General features: G+C 38.9%; 1 protein-coding gene across 6 annotated transcripts in view; it reads right to left on the reverse strand.

Annotated features, from left to right (window-relative positions):
• The window catches only part of WDFY3 (WD repeat and FYVE domain containing 3), a 279012-nt gene that overhangs the window by 62010 nt on the left and 190959 nt on the right, over positions 1 to 26043 (reverse strand). For 5 of the 6 annotated variants that reach the window (XM_043448026.1, XM_043448024.1, XM_043448023.1 and 2 more), the window contains 9 exons: positions 21971 to 22206; positions 20667 to 20801; positions 17885 to 18064; positions 16040 to 16273; positions 7065 to 7164; positions 5001 to 5161; positions 3730 to 3959; positions 2535 to 2644; positions 792 to 974 (listed from right to left, as the gene is read on the reverse strand). In XM_043448026.1, the coding sequence (XP_043303961.1) occupies positions 792 to 974; positions 2535 to 2644; positions 3730 to 3959; positions 5001 to 5161; positions 7065 to 7164; positions 16040 to 16273; positions 17885 to 18064; positions 20667 to 20801; positions 21971 to 22206 (1569 nt within the window). The remainder of the gene's footprint in view (positions 1 to 791; positions 975 to 2534; positions 2645 to 3729; positions 3960 to 5000; positions 5162 to 7064; positions 7165 to 16039; positions 16274 to 17884; positions 18065 to 20666; positions 20802 to 21970; positions 22207 to 26043) is intronic. The other variant, XM_043448022.1, reaches the window with a different exon arrangement.

Below are 26043 nucleotides of genomic sequence, written 5' to 3' on the forward strand. Positions count from 1 at the left end.
AAGTCTATGCTGTTGTGTATACTTTGGAATTTAAAAAGTTCTGGACTTTAAAAGGGTGATACTGTATGTATACTATATGTTATACAATACCACCTGAGGATCTAGAGTAATAAACCATAATGAATAAAATAATAATTAATATTTCTGCAACAAAATGTATGAATATTCATGCCTAGTAGGATAAACAAAGATAGGTTAGGTTTTGCCAACAAGTGAGTTCTGGCATCAAATTAATAATAACATTTTGGATTTTTAGGGTTTTTGGTACTTCAGAATTATAGATAAGAGATATGGAGTCGTAGCCAAGATGGTGACCATACTGAAGTTGTGAGCAATGTATTACTTACCAAGCTCATAGATGCCTGATGTAAAACACATCTCAAATTAAAAAACAAAAATCTAAGAAAAGCTTAATTTGAGCGTAATCATTCTGAAAGTGAAAGTTGCTCTGTAGTGTCCAACTCTTTGCAACCCCATGGACCGTACAGTCCATGGATTTCTGCAGGCCAGAATACTGGAGTGGGTAGCCTTTCCCTTCTCCAGGGGGTCTTCCCAACCCAGGGATTGAACCCAGGTCTCCCGCATTGCAGGTGGGTTCTTTACCAGCTGAGCCACAGGGGAAGCCCAATACAATATAATCATTCTAGAATGGGCTATACTGTATTGATTTTCATTTCTACTGCCATCATAATATCCTTTGGGGAAAGTTTTAATTTCATATCTAAAGGGCACCCATGTAGGATAGTCATGTGTAAGTCTCTTGACCACATGCTATCTGTAAGCATTCTTACCCAGATGATTCTGCCAGCACTTCAGGCTAGCTTCTTCGATGAGCGGCCTTGCTATAGCAATGTCCACATGGCCTCTTTCGTTCACAGGCAGAGTGACTTTGAATAGCTCCTCCAAGACTTGTTTCTTACTATGAATTAATTCTGTCCAAACTCTGTTGACAGCTTTTATGAGAAGCTGACGCCCTAGGAAATGAAAAACAGCAACTGATCAAAAATAATACAAAGGTAGTTAGTACTTTTTTTTCTTGTTTTACATCTAAGAATTTCAACTTAGATGTACAGTACTTAATCATCCAAAAAAAAAAAGCTTCACATTATAGCCAGCTCAGTTAAAAACAAAAAAAAAAGAAAGAAAATTATTTAGATAACCAAAAACGTGGTTGGCTACTTGGAAAACTTTAAATTAACTTTCTATTCAAGCAAAAGGAGTGCATTTCAACTTATAAAACTGGAAATCAGATATACATTTTATTATCTAGCTTATATTGAAAGAAAAGAACATACTCCTCACTTAAAAGTAAATTTTGGATCTAAATATTGGGTTGGCTAAAAATTTCCTTTGGGTTTTTCCATACTACCCTATGGAAAAACCCAAACAAACTTTTTGGACAATCCAATATTTAAGTACACTCACCAATAAGTTAACTGTTCTTGAATAGTTTGCAAAAGGAAAGAAATAATAAACATTTTTATTATTTTTAGAGTTTTTACTATTAAATTCCATCTGACTTTGAACTACTGCTCTAGACCAGTCAATATTTGGCAAAGCAGCAGGATCACTTGGGAGTTTGTTAAAACAGATTGCTGGTCTCCACCTTCGAGTATCTGAGTACTGAGTACTCAGCAGATCTGAGTCAGACCAGAGAATCTGCTTTTCCAACAAGTTCCCAAATGATGACAATGTGATTAGTCTGAGCCCCTCACTCTGGGAATCAGTTTTCTAGACTTAGTTCCTTAGGAGGAAACAATCACTGGGATTCAAGAAATTTTAGTGAAATAATGGAACAAATTAATGCTTAAATAAATGAAAGAATGAGAACTGGACAAAGGATAAAATCATATGTAGATACCACACTAAATTGCTGGAGAGACAAACACTTCTGTAATTATCTAATCTTTTCAACTGAACACTGTTGGAAATTAGAAATCAATCCACCCGAAGACTTCAAAGCATGGAACTTAACAAAATCAGTGGGAGAACTAGACTAAAAAAGAGAGGAGGAAAGAATAAAAATGGTAGTACTGACAACTTGTCTCAAGCAATATTTGCCTCTTCCGTGATTGGCCTAATACTACCAATAGCTGGCTCTGTTAATGATAAGCATCAATTCAGAGTCTGTGCTACTACTTGTGCAAATAAATGTACCACCAAGTTTTCCAGTGTTACTAAGAAATGTGGAGGGCAAGCATTATCAGTTGCTAGTGGTTTACGCATCCTAGTATAAGGAGATATACAGCCAGCATGTCAGTGTATGTTGGTGTCCTACGAGGAGACAGACTGTCAATGTTGGCAGTTTCTGAAAGTTAGTTTTTTTGGCTATATCTTAACACATTATTGAGCAGGGGATTTTTGCAGAAACTAACGCCTGTGGCCAGTGATTTGTTATGTAAGTGAATACTGAAATATCTCTGGTCAATAATGTTTGGGTAACAAAAGATGTATTAATACATTTCTGGTTAATAAGTTGTTAAAAATCAGAAATGAGTGGAGAGAAAGGTGTGGGGGGAAATTGAGATAAATACCTTCACTAATATCTTGGCTGTAACCACCATCTGGTTCAATGTCCGAGGGGATCATTATATGCCATGTAGTCATGCGGGCTTCTGCTTCCAGTCCAAATCCATCCACATTGCTAGAAAATTCCAGGCAGTTTAAATTCTATGAAGGAAATTATTGTAGCTGCAAACTGTAATGACTATTACTCTGCAGACACAAGTGAATGCTGGCTCTGTCACAAAGTTCCATTAATGGCAGACAGACATTGGGCAGATTCACAAAACAGGACTTCTAATTTATCACGGAAATGTCATTTTCAAGGAGTGATAACACAAATCCACTTGACTCAATGTAATTAAATTAAATTACAGCATTAAGATGAGCATCTTACTACTTCAGATGCTTTGCGAGGATTATTAACATTTTTACCTAAAAATTACAAAAAGTTCGTTTATGAACATTTTTCTCATATGTCAACGCTCCCTCTCCCATCTCTCTGAGGTGCTCCAGCAGCAGTGGGATACGTGCAGTTTCCTATGTGCCGTATTCTTTTTGCCCTCTGGGCAATCACACAGGTGAACTCTTTCTTCTGCTATCACTCTTCCTCATTTTCTCGGGACAAATAACTTCCTCGTCAACCAGGTTCAAGTTGTGACTCAGCAGGTGTCTCTCCCAGGCAGGGGCCACCTGTCACCTGCTCCCCGAGCACCGTGCTTCTAGCAGAGCACTTGGCATCTGACTGGCCGTGCTGAGTTACTGATCCTCCCTCCTAGACTGTGAGCTCCAAGACCTGTCACAGGATCTGACTTACTCATATTTCTTCCCAGTCCCTAAGTCAATGCCTGCCCCCCAGAAGACATGAAAGAAATAGCTGTCAAAAGAATCAATGGAAAAATACTAATTTTACCCATATTGCATTTATTTACTGCATTCCTATCCTTCTACTCCTCTTCACCTCTGACAGCATATATCTAAATTACTTTAAAAGCAAACAGTCTTTCTCAAAGTATATATGCCACGTGATGAACAAAAAAGAAAAGATATAGGAAATTAAAGCAAAAAAAAAAATTACTCATTATCTCATAGCAAAAATTCAATACTTGTCTTTTACCTTCTCATGAAATTTTAAGTAAAACTGAGATTACAGAAAAAAAGAAATGTAAAAAAATCAAAAACGTATTAATACAACAAAGACCAGCTTAAACGGAACCTAAAAGTTACCTCCCAACATGCAGGTTAATGAGGCAGTGAGCCAGGCAGCTGATGAATTCCTGGTCGTGGTTTCCGGGGCCCAGGATCAGGTTCCTGTTGACAGTCAGCACCCTGAGGGAGTCCAGCAGGGCTACTTGCTGCGGGACGGTTTTGTGCGCCCGCGAGAACTGGTACAGGATGGTCCTGTTGAGGCAGTGATAGACCGCGTCCAGTGACAGCCCCTGCGATCTTCTCTTTGACTAGAGATGTGAGAGATACTTGACTTAGTAAAATGGAAAAAAAACAGAAACAAAACCCCAAACCCTGCTTTTCATTCACATGAACATTTATTAGGTTTACTGTGTACCAGACGCCATGCTGAGTACTGGGGTGCCGAGTTATTAACAAAAAATACAAAGCACTTGCTATTATTAGGTTCTGAGCCCAAGAGACACATAAATGTGATGTCAGGAGATGAGTGCTATGTCTAAATAAACCTCGTGGGGAGGAGAGCTGCCAGCCCTCCTGGGAGTGAAGCAGCCTCCCTGAGAACATGAGGAAGTGCCAGCTGGGTAGAGTCTCCTACCCACAAGTTTTGTTAGGGTGATCAGCATGTACTCAAAATTATACACAAAAATTACCTAAAACATTAGTAAAAACTTTGTCTGACGTTCTACTTCCATCTTACTTGAGAACTTTTCTCTGACTTACATACAAGTTTATTTTTAAATTCTTGGGTGACATGAAAGAACCTCTGCACCACATGCTAACAACACATGATGAGGGTCTTTCCTACTTGCTACATCGTGTGTTGAATGAGATTTGTAGCTTGTGCCAAACCAGGCAAAGACACCTCAGACAGGCACTAAAATGACATTTTGAAAGAAACAGGGCTCCAACGGACTTTGTGAAAATTCAACTGCAAGAAGAGAATACTCCTTTAACAGCAAATCTTCATGCTCTATAAACCTTTCATCATACTGTGAAAATCTATCAAATTCTGTTAACATAAGGTCTTTAAACCAAAGGGAAGTCATCCAGCTATGAGTGCAGCAGAGTGATGTCAGTGGGGAAGACAGTGGGAAGCCCACAGCTGAGAGAAAGAGGACACCAGGCCAGGGGGTAACGGGGAAATGGTTATGATGTAAAGGTTTCATTCACTTTTAATAAGCTGAGCTTCACATTAAACGTCAACATTCATTATCTTATTAGTTACACTTATTTCCAACAATTTTGACACCCGAGGAAAAGTTTCTCAATAGGAAGACATGTACTCTATAGCTAATATGACAATGGATTACCTGTGCAATTAGTTGAATTATAAAATCTATAAGAAGTTTAGATTCTTTGTTGAACATGCCTTGCCAAAGCTTGTCCACCACACGTTGTGTGAAATAAAACACATTGTTCACCAATACCTGGTAGCTTCCTCCACTGGTGATAGGAAGAGATGCATCTTCTCCTAAATTCCAATAGGAAAAAAATTGTCTAAGAAAATGGATATCAACCAGCCAGAGACCAGACCCTTAAACAAGTCAGGCTAAGGAAAAATGAGTACACCTACTATAATCAGAAATAAGACTAGTAACTCTTATGGACCACTTGAAGCAAAATGATGTTCATGGCCAGAAGTCATAAATGTTGAAAGAGATACTTTCTACAGGATAAAAGTGTTATGGATGGAGACTGTGAACTTTCTCACTACCTTAAGGCAGTCTGTGATAAGAAAACAGTTCTTCAACTTAAACTCAGTGACAGATGGTCCCCCTTTGAGAGAAAATTGTCAGTTTATTAGCTGTAAATTGATTATGTGTAACTAATAAAGGATAAAACAAACCATCAAACAAAACTCTCTCTTTTTGAATATACCTTTAAGCAGAATGAGGTAATTTTGGCAGAAGAGAGGTCCAGAGGAATTGGGAATAATCAGTGGTGGGGGTGCCAAGGGGTGTCCTTCGTTCCCTCCAGGATCAGCACTGTGTTTCTTCCATAGCTGCCCTGGGGTCTTCAGTATGCCTGCTGTGTACATAATGCCTCAAGGCTAATCCTCCTGGCTCTGCTTCCAACAGAGAATGATCTCTTTAAGCCCCTCTTTTCTAGAAATTGGGAGCTTTTACTGACTGCCATTATTATTCCTGCCTAACTCTAAATTACTACATGATGCAAAACTTTTCATTGTGTGTCTTTATGTAGTAAAACTGATACTATATAAAGATTCCCAAGTGATAAAAACAAATACAAAAGTTTGACTTTGCACCATGCTGCATGTTATGACAAAACTAAAGATTTTCTTGGCAAATTTACTTTATAAAAAAATGGTAAGGTAATAGCATGGAGGTTCATGAGTCATATAATTACCAGAAATTCAAGTAGCAAATATGCTAAATCATTACTTTTCCTTCTCCTTTCAATTTTATCAGTTTTACATATGTTAATTCCACTGTTCTATAGATTTAACTGGATAGAGACATACAGAAACACATTCTAATGTGCTTTGAATTTATGTCCTAAAAACCATTCCAAAGAATAACATAGATACCCATGACCCAATAATTCCACCTGAGGTATATACTCAACAGATATATATTAAAGATTATACACACATGTGGCCCCTATAAGAACATTGATAGCAGTTTTCTTTCTAATTGTCTCCAGCTAGAAACTACTGAATGTCCATCAACAACAAATTGGATAAACTTATGTATTCATATAATAGGCCATTACACAGAAATGAAAATAAATGGACTCCTGCCACATGCAACTATGTGGATTAATCTCATGAACAAAGTATTGAGCGTAAAAAGCCAGACTAAAGAGAATACACGTTGTGTGATCCTGTGTGGATACGGTTCAAGGACAGGTGAAATAAATCTTCTATTTTAGAAGTCGAGGCAGTGACTCAGAGACTAGTAACTGGGTCAAGGAAGAGGGGAGTTTCTGTGGGTGCTGGTAGCGTATTTCTATTAATTGTTTTACAGACGCATATTGTCTGGGTGGTCGTTCACAGAATGCTACATTTATAATTTGCTTGTTTGTAACTATACTACAATAAGTTAATTTTTTAAAGTATTAGCTAATTTATAAAAATAGAGCCTGTTCACATAATGTGGGTTTAAAAACACTTTTTTCTCTCTCCTTGTCCCCTTCCTGCCAGCTCTGAATGTACGAAAATGGACAAGCAGCTTAAGTAATCCCTGTTGCTGATCATTAAGGCCCAGGTTCAAAGGAAAATACCAATACGATGGGAAAATGCACAGGAAAGAAGGAAAAAGATGAAGTTAAAAAAGTGGTATACTTGGAGTTTAAATAGAGAAGGGAAGTGATTACCAGTATTTTTTAACAAAGTGAAGATAACATAATATTACCCAGTAAAACATCAGCTGCAAGCAAATGATCCATCACACTATCCAAAATGTAAGTCTGAAATTCTTTTTGCTGAGTTCTTGTCGATCTCTCAGGGGAAGCCTAAGTAATAAATTTTAGAATTAGAAACAGAACCAATTCAATGAAGGTAAGGCTCAACCATACTTACATTACCATAGTCATATTAAAAAAAAACCCTACTGGTAAGTAATAAAATATGTCATGAGGGATGGTATGTATGTGTATACTCTATTTTTCTGATCATGGATTAAAAAAAAAAAAAAAAAACTGAACAGGCATATTGTCTTCTGAATCCATTCCTCCAAAAACAGTATTCTCAACATTTTGAGTATTTAATAAAATTTTCATACTTATTATTATAATCTCACTTTCAAAAGAAATCAGGCAGTTTTTAATGATATACAGGTAAAATAAACCACAAGGCCATGTAAACAAACACAAAAGCTCAGGAATCTAGCAACTAAGAAGGTAAAAGTTGATGGGGACGGGAATACTTGTATCAAAAATTAATTAAGCACAAAATTTCGCTTTGAGCTTCCTAGGGTCAAGTAGGAGGGGACATTTATTATCTATAAAATATTTTTTAAAAACCACACTAGTTAGCCAGCAAGGATGTTTTCCTAGATGGTTCTGAAAAGAATGTTCTCTGTGGGTTTTTTTATAAAGAGGACAATGAACAACTCAATAGGTAATACCTTTGATAATGGTTTCATATAGTACAAAGATGGTTTTTGAAATTATTGTGAATAAAAGCTTAGGGCATAAAGTTAAACTGTAGTTCTCTGATGGCATTTCTCTAGGTAATTAAGGTACAATCCAGGTGCATAACTTTCAGGTCTCCAACCCGAGAGGTAGCAAAGCGCTGGGAACACAGGGATGAAAGGTAGGAGAGATCCTTTTGTCATTCTCTCAAATGTCAGTCCTGTTGGCTGGCTTTGGACAGGAGGTAGACACTGAACCATTCAACAAACTGACATGAAGTTGTTTCTTAAAAAGAGATCTGGATTTGCAGTTATCCGTGATGCTTAGACAGTGAAATGAAAGACTCTATTTCTTCTTTCACAGACTGGTCTGGGACTATGTTTATAACCATGACACAAAAGTGGGCTACAGAACACTGTTTTGCTTTATGTATTTAAAATTAAAATATGCTCTACTGGGGGAAAAAAACCCTTCTTTCTATTCTGATTTTCAAAGTGGTCCTCAAGCTTTTTTAAAAAGTAGTTAAAATCGGAATTCAGATCAAAGACATTATTCTAAGGATTCAAAAACCAACCACCAAGTTTTAACAAATGTTTCTTTGTTTTTGTGGTAAAACACATTTATCCAGTTTTAAAATAACAAAATAGGGGCCAAGTAACAGTTAAAAGAATATTAGTGCTTAGGAGTTTGGTTTGGCATGAAAGTAATCTGGGAAAAAGTAAAGGTCATGTCATGTTGTTTTTAATCTTAATCCCTTTTCCTGTGCAGCTGAACAGACAGCAGGGGAGCTGGGGCCAAGGCCAGCCCATTCCTCAGGCTGAGAGGCCGTGGAGACCTGACCTCTGCCAAGGAAGGGAAACTAAAGACACTGAAGTGATAAGCAGAAGATTGATGAGTCTATGAGGACTATCTTTTAATCAGATTAGAGGCCATTCACAGTGGGATTTTAATACCCATGAAGTCAGCAATACTTATTCAGGATTATCATCAACTCAGTGTGGCCAATGAAAAAGTAAGAGTGAGTAGGGTTTATACAGTCTTAATTACCAAGAGAAAGTTTTGGAGTCTGTAAAACAGGGAACATCATACAAAGAGAAGTAGCTTGATCTGTCAACAATATTTTTACTTCATTAAAAAGTATTCTATAAGGATTTAAGGCTGGCTCAGTCACCACTAGGGCTTCCCAGGTGGCGCTAGTGGTAAAGAATCTGCCTGCCAAAGCAGGAGACAAAAGAGACACAGGTTCCATCCCTGGGTCTGAAGGAGGATCCTTCAGACTCTGGAGGAGGAAATGCTAACCCACTCCAGGATTCTTGTCTGGAAAATTCCATGGACAGAGGAGCTTGGCGGGCTACAGTCAATAGGCCGCAAAGAGTTGAACACAGCTGAGCAACTGAGAACAGTCACCAAAAGGTATTTAATTGTCTGCTCACTGAAGCTCTGTCATGAGTGATCATGACCCAGAATTAACTCTGTTCTTGGCTCTAACCTCTAAGTTTGAATGTTCTTGCAGAGGCTCACAGTAGCCCAACTTTGAAGGACTTAAGACTTTGTGAGTGCATGCATAGCTCTCTCCGCTTTTTTTTTTTAAACAATTCACTGGACACAATTATGTACCAGACACAGTGCTGAGTTTTATGTGCCTTATCTCATTCTGCAAAATATCCTTTTGAAGTATATGATATCATCTGCACTTTTGAGATGAGGTAACTGAGGCTTAGAGAGGTTATAAGTCAGTTGGTCAAGTCAAAACTAGGTTTCAAAGCTGTTTCCTTGAGGCCAAAGTTCACTGCTTCACTTGCCCTACTCCTCCAGCCCTACTGAAAATTTCCAAATTGAAGTTAATAGATGTACAACAAGAGCAACTCTGCTCTGACCTCTCTGTCATGGTTTTCCAGATAAGCCTGGCTGGCTCACCAGACAACCAGGATGAGTTCAGTGCAGAACGAAGGGAGGATAAGCACTGTGGTCTGCTCCGGCCTCTGGCTGTCAGGTCTATCTTCCCAGAGGAAACAAAGCCAGCCAGTAACACCTGTCCTCAAAGAATCAAAGCCCCCCTTTTGAGGCCTGGGGACGCCAGGCAGTATCTTCCTGGACGCAGGCCAGACAGCCCACGTGCGTCTGCGGCCCACGGCTGAGAGCACTGTGGCTTGGGGAGGAAGGCCTTGAGTGTTCCACACGGTCTCTGTAATGGGCTGGAGCCATCAAAGAAGAGGATCTTGAGCTCTGTCATCCTGGCTGCAGTGTTCCTCTTCACTGGCTTGTCTTCTCTCAGGTATTTTGTAACAGTGCCTGCCCACTTTTCCACTTTGCAGGGGGGTGGGGGTGGGGGTGTTGTGTATTGCTCTGCAGTCACATGGCTTTCACTCTGATGTGAATGGTGGGGGGGATGTGGGGGGTGGTCTTTAAGAAGACGGCAGGAGCAGAAAGCAGTGAACTCCTCCGCTTCACTATCTTTCCTTCCTTTAGGTCTGTATGAGTACTTTATGATCTGTTCTCAGGTACTTTCCTTCCGTGGCCACATGCAACAAATTCATGTGGCCCTTCATGAGACCTGGTGGTTCAGATAATAAAGAATCTGTCTGCAATGCCCAAGACTCGAGTTTGATCCCTGGATCAGGAAGATCCCCTGGAGGAGGGTAAGGCAACACACTCCAGTATTCTTGCCTGGAGAATTCCATGGATAGAGGAACCTGGCAGGCTACAGTCCATGGGGTTGCAAAAGAGTTGGACACGACTGAGCGACTCACACTTCCACTTTCTCCACGAGATGCCTGGTGGTGACAGTGGAGGACGCTGGGGAAGACAAGGCAGGGAAGAGCAGCTGGAGGCCCAGGTACAAGCCAACAAAGGCCACTTGGTTTCTGAGTAACTCTTATGTGCCAGGCACTGTGTTATGAATCTTAAAGGGATCATCTTATTTAATTTTCACTATGGTCCTCAGAGACAGATTTCTATTTTTATACTATTCTTTTTGTGTGTTCCAACAAAACTTTATTTATAAAAGTAGGCTAGATTTGACCCACGGGATACAGCTTGCAGATTAGGAAGTGCTTCCTAAATGTTAACGTGTGCACAAATCACCTGGGAATCTCATATACTATTTTAAAGGTGGGCAAACTGGAAGGAATAAAGAGAACTGAGCTGAGACAAGGTTACACAGCTAAAAGCAGCATGTTTAATTTCTCAAAATAGTTTTGCTGGGTGATTTACCTATTATTTATTTAACTCTCACAGCAATCATCTAGGGGATAGTATATAATATCATTCTTCAGAGAATGAATTTGGCTCAGTGAGATTAAAATGTTTATATATAATAAATATCAGGGTCAGAATTCAAACCAGGCTTTGCTACAACACCACACTGCCTCCCTTGTATTTGACCTGACTCACACTATAGCCAGTCTACATGAACTCAGATCTTTTATTTTTCTAGACTGCTAATAAAGATAATTTCACATATTCTTTTGTAGATGTAGTGAAATAAGTAGATACTCTTGTGATGAAATCCCAAATAATCTTAAGACTGAAAATAGCCTGGCATGAGCATATCAGACTGAAAATCAGTTGGTTCAAACCCCTTCTTCCATAAAGGTAAATGGCAAGTGTACAGTATAATTCTCTTCTTGAACTTCTTCAGAGATAAAGACTTCACAATAATAACATTAAAAATCATATGACTGTAACTTATTTTTTCACACTATAGGAAAACATGGAGTGCAATATCCTTTTCACTAACTATTTTTTGTATGTGTATTCTGTGTGTGTTAGATTTGAAGCATAAATTTTAAGAAGTATAATTTTTTTCTCTGTAAAGGTCTTATGCTTTTTTTTAGCTGGAAATAGAACTGCCATATGACCCAGCAATCCCACTTCTGGGCATACACACTGAGGAAACCAGATCTGAAAGAGACACATGCACCCCAATGTTCATCGCAGCACTGTTTATAATAGCCAGGACATGGAAGCAACCTAGATGCCCATCAGCAGACGAATGGATAAGGAAGCTGTGGTATATATACACCATGGAATATTACTCAGCCGTTAAAAAGAATTCATTTGAATCAGTTCTAATGAGATGGATGAAACTGGAGCCCATTATACAGAGTGAAGTAAGCCAGAAAGATAAAGAACATTACAGCATACTAACACATATATATGGAATTTAGAAAGATGGTAATGATAACCCTATATGCAAAACAGAAAAAGAGACACAGATGTACAGAACAGACTTTTGAACTCTGTGGGAGAAGGTGAGGGTGGGATGTTTAGAAAGAACAGCATGTATATTATCTATGGTGAAACAGATCACCAGCCCAGGTGGGATGCATGAGACAAGTGCTCGGGCCTGGTGCACTGGGAAGACTCAGAGGAATCGGGTGGAGAGGGAGGTGGGAGGGGGGATCGGGATGGGGAATACGTGTAACTCTATGGCTGATTCATATCAATGTACGACAAAACCCACTGAAATGTTGTGAAGTAATTAGCCTCCAACTAATTAAAAAAAAAAAAAAAAGGTCTTATTTTTTTTTAAAAGAAAAAATTTATTTATTTGGCTGCACCAGGTCTTAATTGTGGCATACAGGATCTAGTTCTATGTATGACCAGGTCAAACCTGGGTCCCCTGCATTAGGAATACAGAATTTTGGCCACTAGAACACCAGGGAAGTCCCTAAAAGCATGTATTTTTAAAAGCAAATTTATGTATCTTTTATTAGATAGTATTATATCTTGTTTGGGAAAGGCCAGGGATGTAGTTGTAGTTAAATGATTCAAAATTACTTAAAGAACATATCAAGACACAGCTAATTTTGTGACAGATAAAAGGACACATGAAAGTTGGTCTCTAACTTTAAGGAGCTAATGATCTATTTGGGCCAATTCAATCTTGACACTCTGGTTCTTCCTAAAACATCATTCTACCACCCCTAACACCCTAATGCAATCAGATACAATTCCACTATATGGCAAATTGTGACCACAATAATGAGAATGTTACCTCGAAGTTAATACATACCATATCAAGCTTTCCTCACTGAAAAATACAGAAAAACTAAAATAAGAGACAATTACATAATTTATCAACTGCTAGTTAGTTAGCTATTAGGATTCTTACAAGACTGATAGCAGAGTACATCATGAGAAACTCTGGGCTGGCTGAAGCACAGCTGGAATCAGGGTTGCTGGGAAAAATATCAATAACCTCAGATATGCAGATGACACCACCCTTATGGCAAAAAGTGAAGAAGAACTAAAGAGCCTCTTGATGAAAGTGAAAGAGGAGAGTGAAAAAGTTGGCTTAAAGCTCAACATTCAGAAAACTAAGATCATGGCATCTGGTCCTATCACTTCATGGCAAATAGATGAGGAAACAGTGGAAACTTTATTTTTTTGGGCTCCAAAATCACTGCAGATGGTGACTGCAGCCATGAAATTAAAAGATGCTTGCTCCTTGGAAGGGAAGTTATGACCAACCTACACAGCATATTAAAAAGCAGAGACATTACTTTGCTGACAAAGGTCCATCTAGTCAAGGCTATGGTTTTTCCAGTATCATGTATGGATGTGAGTTGGACTATGAAGAAAGCTGAGTGCCGAAGAATTGATGCTTTTGAACTGTGGTGTTGGAGAAGACTCTTGGGAGTCCCTTGGATGGCAAGGAGATCCAGTCAGTCAATCCTAAAGGAAATCAGTCCTGAATATTTGTTGGAAGGACTGATGCTGAAGCCGAAACTCCAATACTTTGGCCACATGATGCAAAGAGCTGATTCATTTGAAAAGACCCTGATTCTGGGAAAGATTGAGGGCAGGAGGAGAAGGGGACGACACAGGATGAGACGGTTGGATGGCATCACCGACTCAATGGACATGAGTTTGGGTAGGCTCTGGGAGTTGGTGATGGACAGGGAGGCCTGGCGTGCTGCAGTTCATGTGGTCACAAAAAAGTTGGACACAACTGAGCGACTGAACTGAAGTGACAAGACTGATAGTGCTATTACTGGATATATGAACTTACCCCATTTCTACTATGTATGTGTATCTTATTTTTTGGCTCAGTTATGCTTTCTAATACTTCTTCTGAACTTTATTTTGTTATTTCATGATAAACATTTTATTTTGCATAAAATGCTTCACATTCTTAGCCCAGACACTAAAATATTAGCCATCTCTTTTCTTATTTTTAGTTTCCAAAGAGGACAAATTCTACCAGGCCTGCTTGTCCACATGAATTATTGATGAAATCAATTATTTTCTTGCCAATATTAAACATTGCAGTCCTGGTTAAGATGCTTAGCATGACTGTTATCTAAATTATACTAGTGATTTATTTTAATAGATCAAGCTGAGATATTTCTACATGAATAAGATAAAACATCTGCTGGAGTTTTAAGGTTTCAAATAAAAAATTAACTGTTTTCTCCTCACCACTAGAGGGAGAAGAGAAAGTGCAGGGTCAGTTGTCAAACAATTGTCAGCAGCATGCAGGAAGTTTTTCAGAGAGAAAAGCAGTTAGTCTCTTGCGCTGAAATCTTTCATGAAACACTATTTTCAGACCCCTTGCATGTACTGCTTGACCCTGTTTAATATGCATTGGCCAAAAGAATGAATGAATAAGCAACTAATTATATCTTAGATTACCTTCTGTGATTTTTAAATTTCTCTTTGAGATTTTCCTATATGAACATTTGGTTTTCAGGGATGGTCAACTTCTAGAGCCAGCAGCACTTAGGGTTTGTTTTATGAAACATCAGCTAGTTCTTATCAAGAGAATGAGCAAGTGCAAGGACTAAACATTTGTGTCCCCTCCCCTCAAATTCGTTAAGTTATGCCCTAACCTTCAATGTGATGATATTATAAGGTAGGGCTTTCTGGAGGTAATTATGTTTAGATGAGCCATGATGCATGCAAGCTTAGTTGCTAAGTCATGTTCGACTCTTTGCGACCCCATGGACTGTAGCCCTCCAGGCTCCTCTGTCCATGGGGATTCTCCAGGCAAAAATACTGGAGTGGGTTGCCATTTCCTTCTCCACGGGATCTTCCAGATTTGGGGAGTGAACCCACGTCTCCTGGGTCTCTTGCATTGGCAGGCAGATTCTTTACCACTGAGCCGCCTGGGAAGCCCTGAGAAGCCAGCCGGGAAGCTCTGGGAAGGCCATGAGGGTGGATCCCCCATGAGGGGACTCAAACTCTTACAAGAAGATGAAGAACCACCTGAGCTCTTTTTCTGCCCTGTGAGAGCAGGGCAGCCATCGATAAGCGAGGAAGAGGGCCCTCACCATGACCCGACCGAGCTGGTGGCAGCCTTGTCAGACTTCTCACACTTCCAGAACTGTGAGAAATAACTGCCTGCCATTGAAGTCACCCAGTTTTGGGTAGTTTGTTATAGCAGCCTAAGCTAAGATACCAGGCAACCTACACGTTTGCTGCCTTGAGGAAAAACTTAAGAAGTGCATGTTGAGCACCATGTTTTGAGCCCTGAAGGCACTAAAAGCTGTAATATCGGAAGCGATACAGAAGACTGAAGCAGGGAGCTAACAAGCTGAGGAGACAACGCTGCTCTGTGAGACTAGGGGGCAAGCAGCTGGTACACGAGGGCCCCTGAGCCAAACTCAGCCTACGGTAGTTCTTGTACAGAAAGTTTTATTGGAACACAGCCAGGCTCACTCATTTATGTATTGTCTGTGGCTGCTTTTCTAACTGCAATGGTAGGTTAATTAGTTGTTAGAGACTGTACAGCCCATAAACCTAAAAATATTTGCTATTTGGCCCCTTACAGGAAAAGTTTGTCAATTCCTGGTCTAGGGAAAGGGCAATAAAGGACTGAATTAAGGACATGCAGGGACTTAGCTGGTGGTGCAGTGGTTAAGACTTCACCTTCCATCGGAGAGGGTGTGGGTTCAATCCCTGGTCAGGGAGCTAAGACCCCCACATGTCTTCTAGTCAAAAACCCAAAACATAAAACAGAAGCAAAACTGTCATAAATTCAATAAGACTTTAAAAACTGTCCACATTAAAAAAAAATCTTTAAGAAAAAAGGACATGCCAAGGGGAACAGAAAGAAGAGAAACAAATCGATAGTATATACATTAGCACACTTGGGATTAAAAAATTCCCATAGCCCATGATATGTTCTGCCTTTACAACCCAGAGGAATTAGAAATCTGAAAGGTATTTGGCATAAAACTTGTTTGGCTATTAATGCTTTCACTATAAAAACAATTTAAGAGGTGTAAATGCATCTCTTTGTCTTTACCTCCAACAAAAGATCAATCAGTGGAGTCTGCTTGCTGGCAGGGGTAAGACAGAGGTTGTCTATTATTAAGACCCGCATGAAGTCAAAAACAAACTTCTTAGCTGGGTGATTGGTCAGGTATGTTTTGACGCCTACGTTGCAGTACTCTGATTGGCTTCTGTTCATCCCTGTGTCTGCTGCAAAGGCTTTAAATTCTTCTGCTGGAGATCCAACTTCATCATCGAGATCAGTCACCTAATAAAATCAAGAGGAAACGTACCCCAGTCGCATTCGATTTCATTTGACATTTTTACTTCCATGTTTCCTAAAAACCAAACTGTAGCACCAACAGCAATTTGCTTCAGCACTAACCTCCTATGAAGCTATTCAACATATTGCATAGTTCACTTGGCTTTACTCATACACTCCTATCAGGGTGGTAATCGGGCACCACAGGTCATGAGTTCTCAACACACATTCTTTCAAATATCAAGCTACTGACTGGCCGCTAACCATATAACTGCTTTATGCTGAATTTTTATCTCTACTGTGGATAACTGCACTTGAAATAAATAATAAAACAAGAAGGACTATTTTATGTGCACATAGAAGCCAAGTGTTACAGAATTTCAGATAAAGATCTGGCATACTAATGATTGTAGCCAAGGGCTGATCTATTTTTTAGGTTAAAAAAACAAGCAAATAAATGAAACAAAACAACAGCAAAACTAGTACCAATTTTGAGCCAACAGAAAAAAAAAGGTCAAGAAGGCAGATTACAAGATGCTGACAAAGAAAAAACACTGTGATATTACTGAATTCCTGTTTTTACCAAAAATGTGGATTTTAAAGTTATAAACAAGCCACAGCATTAAGGCCATGTGCTATACTTGTTCTCCTAAATGTCCCCACAATTTTTATCATGAGTATTTATTTCATCTTTTTACATGAAGAAAAATTAGTATGAGGAAGGTATTTTATTCCAGGGTGTAGAGTAAGTAGTAGAAAAAGGAGGAAACATCTTGAAATTCTGAAGTTCGATGGGGGAATAACTGTCTTTTGGGTTTGTTTTAAAGGACAAAAGAAGTTATCTATACGGTACATGTATTAGCCGCTCAGTCATGTCCGACTCTGCGATCTCAATGACTGTAGCCCACTGTAGCCTGCCAGGCTATTCTGTCCATGGGATTCTCCAGGCAAGAATACTGGAGTGGGTTGTCATTTCCTTCTCCAGGGGATCTTCCCGACCTAGAGACAGAACCTAGGTCTTCTGCATTGCAGGCAGATTCTTTACTGTCTGAGCCACTATGGAAGCCCATATGATATATGAGTAGTCTAATAACTTTCTACTAAGTTAGTGCAAAATATGAAAAACAACAGTTGAACAAAATGGAAAAAGTTGAACAGAAAGGACAAGCATGCATTTCATTTCTTAAAAAGACAACCAAATCCTGTAATTAGTTTGTAAAGACTAAATCCAGGAGATGCCGAATTCCTGAGATAAATGAAGTGGAAGTAAATTTGGTCCTATTAGAGCTCTGTAATCTGAGTTCACAACACTACAGCTATAGTCACATATAATAAGAAATGGATCAACAGCTACATGAAGAGGAAAGTCACTCATAAGAGACTTACAAAAATATGGTAAATAAAGACAGGAAGTAGCGTTCACTGCTGAAATTTTAGGGGAAGGCAGAAGAAGGGTGTGTCTGGAGCCAGACACCAGATAATGATGCAAGAGGTGCAGCACAAAGTTACAAAACTATAACTTAGTCAGAAGCTTAAAAGATTGGCCAAAAAAAAAAAATCTGCTAACGATTGGGGCGGACTAATTCCAGTTTTGACACTTCCTCCCCCCTTTCCTACCATCTCTGAATAAGGGCGGATGTTGAAGGGGAAGACCGTGGCTGCCAGCGCACACAGGAAGTCAGGGTTCATCCACATGGAGGCCAGGTCCGGGACGTTGTGGTACAGGTATCTGAAGAACTGCATCAGGGTCACGGGGTACTCCCGGAGCCAAGACCCCTCCTCTTCCGATTGCCAAGGCTGCCGGGGACAGGAGAGGAGACAGCTCGTTAGGGACACTGACACTGCTACAAGTCACCCACTGCTCTTCTAAAAGCTGATGTACCGGTGGTCCCGAACGCTCATAAACCACACACGGGGTAAACACAGAGGCCGACAAATCGGGAAATAAGCTAACACAAAGGCAACACCCCGAGAAACTGAGACGATGTTTCTCCATTCACTGGGGTACTCACACTGGGCTTCTCTGATAGCTCAGATGGTAAAGAATCTGCCTGCAGTGCAGGAGACCAGGGTTCAATCCCTGGGTCGGAAGATCCCCTGGAGAAGGGAATGGCAACCCACTCCAGTATTCATGCCTGGAGAATCCCATGGACAGAAGAGCCTGGTGGGCTACAGTCCATGGAGTTGCAAAGAGTCAGATACAACTGAGCAGCTAACACTGGATTGGAGTACTCACAGCTCAGTAACTGGAGTCAATGGTTTATATTATTCAGTGTTGTCAGCATGAATGTGGTGGGTGCCAACAGTGGCTGTATTACCATCAAAGTTGCCCCATCCGCCATCATGCCAGAGTAAGGAGTAAGATAAAATGGGGAAGTTACTTCACCTTTTGAGTCTCACACTGTCATGTAAAAAATGAGAACAGTGTTCTTAACCATTATGCAACTGTGATACTGTGATTTATAATAAGAAATATATATTTAGTCTTTGTCCCATTTCAAGCACAGAGATCCTCAAACTCTTGGCATTTCCTAACTGATAAGAGTCATAAATGTGTCTTTTTGTTCAAGATGGTGGTGGTGGTTTAGTAACTATTCTCTCATTTCTCAAGACCAGCATTCCACGTGGGGACAAACTTGCAGGATTATGTCTTAACTTGTGTTATATCCAACTTTTGTGACCCTAAGGACTGTAGCCTGCCAGGCTCCTCTGTCCATGGGATTTCCCAGGCCAGAATACTGGATTGGAGTGCCACTTCATCCTCCATTTGTTCATTATAAGGAACCCTTTTCAACCACACTTGAGTTTAGGTTGATGGGTTCTTGCCAGGGGAACCAACCATGTGATTAGAAGGTTGGAAATTAACCCAACCTGCTCCTCCACAGCCTCCAGGGAGAAAGAGTTCAATCACCAGTGACCAATGACTTTAATTAATCATGTCTATGTAATGAAGGCTCCATAAAAAATCAAATCCATGGGGTTCAGAGAGCTTCTGGACTGGTGGACACATGGAGGTGGCTGGGAGAAAGGCAGGTCAGAGAGGGTGTGGAGCTCCATTTCCTTCCCCACCTTGTTATATGCCTCTCTTCCAGATGGCTGTTCTGGAGTTACCTTTTGTAATAAACTGGTAATCTGGGAAGTAAAATGCTTTCCTGAGACATGGGAACCTGTGATCTGTAACTGCTGACTCAGAAGCACAGGTAACAACCTAGACTTGTGACTGGCATTTGAAGGGGCAGGATTGGTGGTGGGGGGCAGGGGAGTATCTTAAGAGACTGAGCCCTTAATCTGTGGAACTGGATGCTATATCCAGGCAGACAGTGTCAGAACTGGACTGAACGGTGGGGCACCCTTCTACATACTTGGTGACCTCAAGTGTCAGACAGAAGTAAAGCAGTGCTACAGGAGAAGACTGAATAAGAGACACACAGGAGTTTTCTTTTCCTTAAAAGCATTACCACAGTAACAATGATGATGATGCTAAAAAATTTAAGAAGACTCTATTTGAACAAAGTTTATCTTCTGATACTTGCTCAAAGAGTCTTTTTTCTCAGCTTAGATTTTTGTAATTGTTTATGAATGAAAACCAAAACCAGAATCCCAAAGCATTCTAAATGAACACATTTAATAGCAATGTTTTTTTCTTAGATTGCAGAAGAACAGTTTTGACTACAATCACATTTGTCAGGTACTCGTAATCCAAAGAGTCTAGTTAATAATTCCTCTTACAATGTGATCCTAAATTTTGTAAAAAAAAAAAAGAAATCATTATTCACAGCATTCCTATGAGAGATAGGAACATAAATTTTGTCATTTACTCTTTCAATGCTTCATATCTAAGTTAGAAATAACTAAAATAGAAAACGAAAACACAAAGTAAAACTTGCACTGATAACATTTTAAGCCTCTAAATAGAGGTGACTGTATAATTTCAAATAACATATTGTTGCAACTGCATGTAATACAGTATATTCTATAAATGTATACACTGAAATATGTATTTTATAGCACTAACAGCATCAGTTAACACTTAATAAAGCTTGTATTCTATGCCAGGTACACTTGTAAGCACTTTGTGTACATACTAACTCATAAATCCTCACAAGAGTCCTAAGAGGTAACTTTTATCCTCATTATCATTTCATACATAAGGAAACTGAGGCACATGAGGTCAGTATGTCCGGAGGATCAGAGCTGGGATGCTGAATCCAGCTCCTGAGTTCAGGATCTTAACAACTGCACAGTCTGTCCTTACACTAGATGTAACAAAACAGAGGGGGTGAGGTTCCAGACACCACGTAGTAAATAAAGACTTCGGTTACCAAAAAGGATCCCTCTGTTATAAAGGAATCCCAGGCAGGAGGAATTACCGACAGGCGTCAGTGTTTCTGGGACTTACTGAATTCAGCATGCTTCGGAGCATGCCCAGTAACAAAAAAGCAGCTTCCGTGCACACATTGTGGATAGACGAGACCACGGTCCCACTGGAGGCAGGAACTCCGAAGATAAAGGTCCAGATGGAATCTAAGTCAAACTGCGGAGGGAAAAGTGAATCAGGATTAGGCACTGTCAGCTTTTCTCGGTAGAGACCCTCGCAAGTTCTAATGTTCTAAAATTTCTTTGAAATTAGTTTCTTTCAAAGCGAGCAATGAAGAAGAGGTAGAGACTTAACGCTCTTCCCTCCTATGTTTTAAAACTCATTTTTACATTTACAAGACAAAGTGAATCTTATGCATCAGTGTCCTAGGTATTTATGTTAAAAACACCCTTTTCTTTTTTTTTCTAAGGAAAGCAAACAAAGATGCTTGCTAATTAGCTAGGTGATGAAATTAAAGAACTAATGGCTTTAAGTAGGATCTCTTCAAAAAGCACAGTGAATTCACTCCCCACACTCCACTCTCAGCCATGTTCTAACTCACTTTCAGATTACATATAGATTAAGATGTGCCCAAATAAAAAACAGTTTGAGGAGATTTATTCATTTTGACCATGGTGTCATGCTTATTTTGAAAATTATATAACCAAACTCTGCTTTGCTCATACATCTGTATCGTGATTTAATGTAAGGGTACAGACTCAGTGTTTTCATTTAAAAGGTCTTGTCGATTACTACAGCTGATTTGAATAACATCTTGGGATTATTATGGAAGTGTAATTTAGTTTAAGACTAAATTCCTACATCTCTGCAGTGCTACAGACATAAGCTATATACAGATATCCACATAGTCTTAAGTTTAGAAAAGCAGGTTAAAGCCTTACTGTTTTCCTAATGTGGACATTATCTATCATTAAGAATTTAAAAACACTTTTCTAATCAGAACTTGCACTAAAAATCCTTTCATACCTACCCAATTAATTTGTGGAATGCACATTACTTTGTTTTTAATTCTACATAAATTAAATTATATTTCTAGATAAAAATTACATAACTAGAATTCTTTTGATCACCATTAAAGTATCATCCAAAATCTTCCCATGTATATAATCACACAGAATAATCATAAAGAGAAAAAGAACAACAGGAACACAGAACTTCTTTTTGGGAAATTTTTCTATAGTATTTTCAGATTTCTATGACCCCAATCAAATCCCAAATGTGAGATAGGGATGGAACCAGTTGGTTTTTACTGTGATGAACTCATCACCCTGCAGTGACTTTTTGGCAAATGTAATTACACTTACACCCGACTAGGTAATTCCTACCTGGCAACCCTGCTTACATCGGCTGCTGACGACAGGCACACTGACCTGCAGGTTCTCAGGCAGCTCACTAACGGGCTGCTGCAGAAACAATGCCATGAGGAGGAAATAGAGAGCAGGGACATTAGTGTGTTTAGGAAGGAATGACTGAAGAACCGGAAAGCCAGGAAAGTGACAAGCATCCCGGTTAATCTCCCTGACAGTCGATCGTCCACCAGCACTCCTGCCCACATTGAATCCTAAGAGGAAATACAATGAGAAGGATGAAGTTAGTCATTGATTACTATGTTATATTTGCACAGAAAGGAGTAAGTCAGCGTATGTGACAGTTCCATCTCCGACATTCATATTAATATAAGCCATTAACTACTCAACTTGGGAATTAATCTTCCAGTCAGAAGTTTTACTTTACTTTCTCTTTGACTTTGGCAAGCCTGTCTATTACGATAAGGCTTCCCTGGTGGCTCAGATGGCAATGAATCTGCCTGCAACGCAGGAGACCCGAGTTCCATCCCTGGGTGGGGAAGTTCCCCTGGAGAAGGGAATGGCTACCCACTCCAGCATTCTTGCCTGGAGAATCCCATGGACAGAGGAGCCTGGTGGGCTACAGTCCATGGAGTCACAAAGAGTTAGATCTTAAAACATAGTTGGGGCAGTCAGATACAAGAGGTAAGATAAACTCTATTCATTAAAAGAATGACATCCAGGGACTTGGTTAAGACTCTGCTTCCAACGCAGGGGGAATGGGTTCAATTAATTCCTGGTTGAGGAACTAAGATCCCACCTGCTGGGAGGGATGGCCAAAGAATTAAAAAGAAAAAAAAAGAAAGTAATATTTTAAAAGTAGCCAGATTGTAGGATACTACTAAAAATGTAACTTAAAAATATGATAGCCATAAGAGTTAATATATTTCATTTGTCCTGAATATTATGAACTAATTAGCCTTAAATGACCTACAAATTTAGAGATAGGGCAAAATGAATATACGAAATAATCTTTGCTTGCATGATCTGTAACTCTGTGGGAAAGTTTTCTGGCCAAGGGACAGCAAATCTGAGCCCACTGTGACTGTGGGTATCTGGACATCCAAAGTGTGTTCTAGAAGCACAGGTCTGCCAGGAGATTAACTACTTATCTGTGTGGTTTACAGCACCAGTTTTCCCATCAATCCTGTTTCCTCTGTTATATAGGTAATTTGGGAAAATTTAATTAGTTCTTTCACCAACTCCACACCTAGTACACTGCTCAGTACAGAAGGAATATTGGCCAGAGGTTGAATGGAAAACTTTTGCAAATAGTAATCAAAGATGAAAGACTGACTTTTACTCTGAAGCAATTTTTATTTCAATGAGTATCTGCATTTTTTTCCCAAATTCTTTTTCTAAGACAAAGTAGCATATGCTTGCTACTATTTAAAATAATGAAAGAGAAATCTATGTCTAGGTGGCTTTTTAAAGAGTCCAAATAAATTGCTCAGTGTGATATTAATTAATCCTCTGGAGTATATGGTCTTCTAATTAACAAAAAACTGGACAGTAATTTACCAAACTCTTCATATATCATCTCATTTCTTAAACAATGAGCATGTGAGTAAGAAATTGCTATTATCCTTTAGTATAATGTGGAAAATATGCAATTTTGCTACTATTTAAAATAATGAAAGAGAAATCTATGTCTAGGTGGCTTTTTAAAGAGTCCAAATAAATTGCTCAGTGTGATATTAATTAATCCTCTGGAGTATATGGTCTTCTAATTAACAAAAAACTGGACAGTAATTTACCAAACTCTTCATATATCATCTCATTTCTTAAACAATGAGCATGTGAGTAAGAAATTGCTATTATCCTTTAGTATAATGTGGAAAATATGCAATTTGTTCAAAGTCATGAAGTTAATGAGGGGTGGCACTAGGACCTGTAGCCCAACGGAGCCTGTGAAGTTACATGGTCTCCCTTGCGTGTGTGTGTTAAGTCACTTCAGTCGTGTCTGACTCTTTGCAATCCTGTAGACTGTAGCCCACCAGGCTCCTCTGTCCCTGTGGCTCTCCAGGCAAGAATACTGGAGTTGGAGTGGGTTGCCATGCCCTCCTCCAGGGGATCTTCCTGACCCATAGACCAAACCCAAGTCTCTTACACCTCCTGCACTGGCAGGCGGGTTCTTTACCACTAGTGTCGCCTGGGAAGCCCTGGTCTCCCTTGGTCCTCTTAATAACATTACCACGTTCCTAAGAAACTAGCTGCATAAGGAATACTGGGTGATATTCGTTTGCAGTAAATTCTAAATGAAATCATAAATATAAAAAAAGTCTGAGCCTTAAGATATCAAAAAACAAAGTGGTATTTTATACATTAAAGGAAAATAAATTTTGACCAAACTACAGGTCCTTAATGAAAAGCAATGCTAGCATTTATTTTCCTTTCCAAATTTTCACACTCTATTTCTACCCCATAGTGGATCTTAAGGAATATCTACTATGTTTTTAACAACTGAGCATTAATTTAGATTTAAGCTACAGCTGATGTAGCTGGAGTTTGATGGACAGGGAAGCCTGGTTGCTGCAGTCCATGGGGGTGCAAAGAGTCGGACAAGACTGAGTGCCTGAACTGAAGCCACAGCTACATGGTGTTTTTATAAAGAAAAAACTGATGAAAACTAATAAATGTGAGTAAAACATTCAAAAACATACTGTTCATCAGTTCAAAGAGAAATTGAATCCACTGAGATGAAATATCAGTATATAAATTTCTGTATATGTACACAAGTATGTATGTATGTATCAGATTGATATTCAGAGAAAATGATATTAAATTGAAATGAGTTTAAATGAAACTTAAATACCTAGATTCCTCTTTTAGAACCAAAGCAGCATACGTAATGTACAGGCAGGTGTCAAGGAAGGACAAATAAGTTCTTAGACAGGAAGTCTGGTTGGTCAGATAAGTTAAAAGCTCCTTTTCCTGATATTATTGAAGCGGTGCAGGACAGAAAAAAACCCACAGAATTGACAGAAGACAGATACTCAGAAATATTACTCTCTGACTCAGGGAACTCATGTATTTAGCAGTCTTACTTCCCTAATTAGAGAAGAATTAATTCTTAATTTATACTCATTAGGTTTTCCTATAAAATATAACTTATATACCATAAAATACATACATTTGTGTCTGGAATCATGACAATAAATGACATGACATATGTTAAAGAATTTTGCAAACCACAAAGTGCTAGGTGAAACCTGGGTGTTATTTTGGCCTCCAATGAGAAGCAGTGTTGTCAATCAGCATGAAAAACTCCCAAAGAATTCGATAGAACTCACACTGAATTATGCCTTTTGTTTATTCCCTTAGTAGCTACTAGCTACCATTAAGGTCAATAAGCTAAGTTTCTTGCTGCAAAACTGTTGATAAAAATCTCTATAATGATAATAATAAAAAATATTTATTTTAAAAGAGTTGATTTTCCTGAGAAATCATTTCACAGTGATTTCTGAATTTCTTTCCTTATCACTTACAAAGTTCCTTCAGACATTTTTCACATGTGAAATAACAATAAAATAATCCTTTGGTGTAAGCTCTTTCTTCCTACCATTTGTTTTAACATCTGACAGCACATGTTACACCAAGGTATTGATACTTTTACATTTTTTTCTTAACAGACAAATTACATATTAAAATCTGATCCCTAAATTTTCCATCTGACAAGGGTAAATAGTTATTCTTAGTGCTTACTGCAGAATACAGTTATATATGATTTTAAATTGTAATGTCATAAAGATAATCTTAAAATACCTTACAAACTGAATGACCATAATTTTCAATAAAAACATTGTATTAAATATGCATTTTCCAAAATAAGATAATTAACATGAATAGGAATGTATATATTAGTTCACATGAATCTAATATAGAAAACCATAATTTTCTATTATTATTTAAATGCTCAGTTCAATGTTGAAAACAGCATAGAGTCAGTGAGCAGAGATTAAGGAGCTTCGGCTGACATTCTGATCAGCTTAAATCTTGAGTGATAATATAACATAACTGTTAAAACCATGGGCTTTGGATGAGTGACTTGG

Source organism: Cervus canadensis, chromosome 26 (assembly GCF_019320065.1).
Source record: "Cervus canadensis isolate Bull #8, Minnesota chromosome 26, ASM1932006v1, whole genome shotgun sequence".
In the NCBI taxonomy this organism is placed as follows: domain Eukaryota; kingdom Metazoa; phylum Chordata; class Mammalia; order Artiodactyla; family Cervidae; genus Cervus; species Cervus canadensis.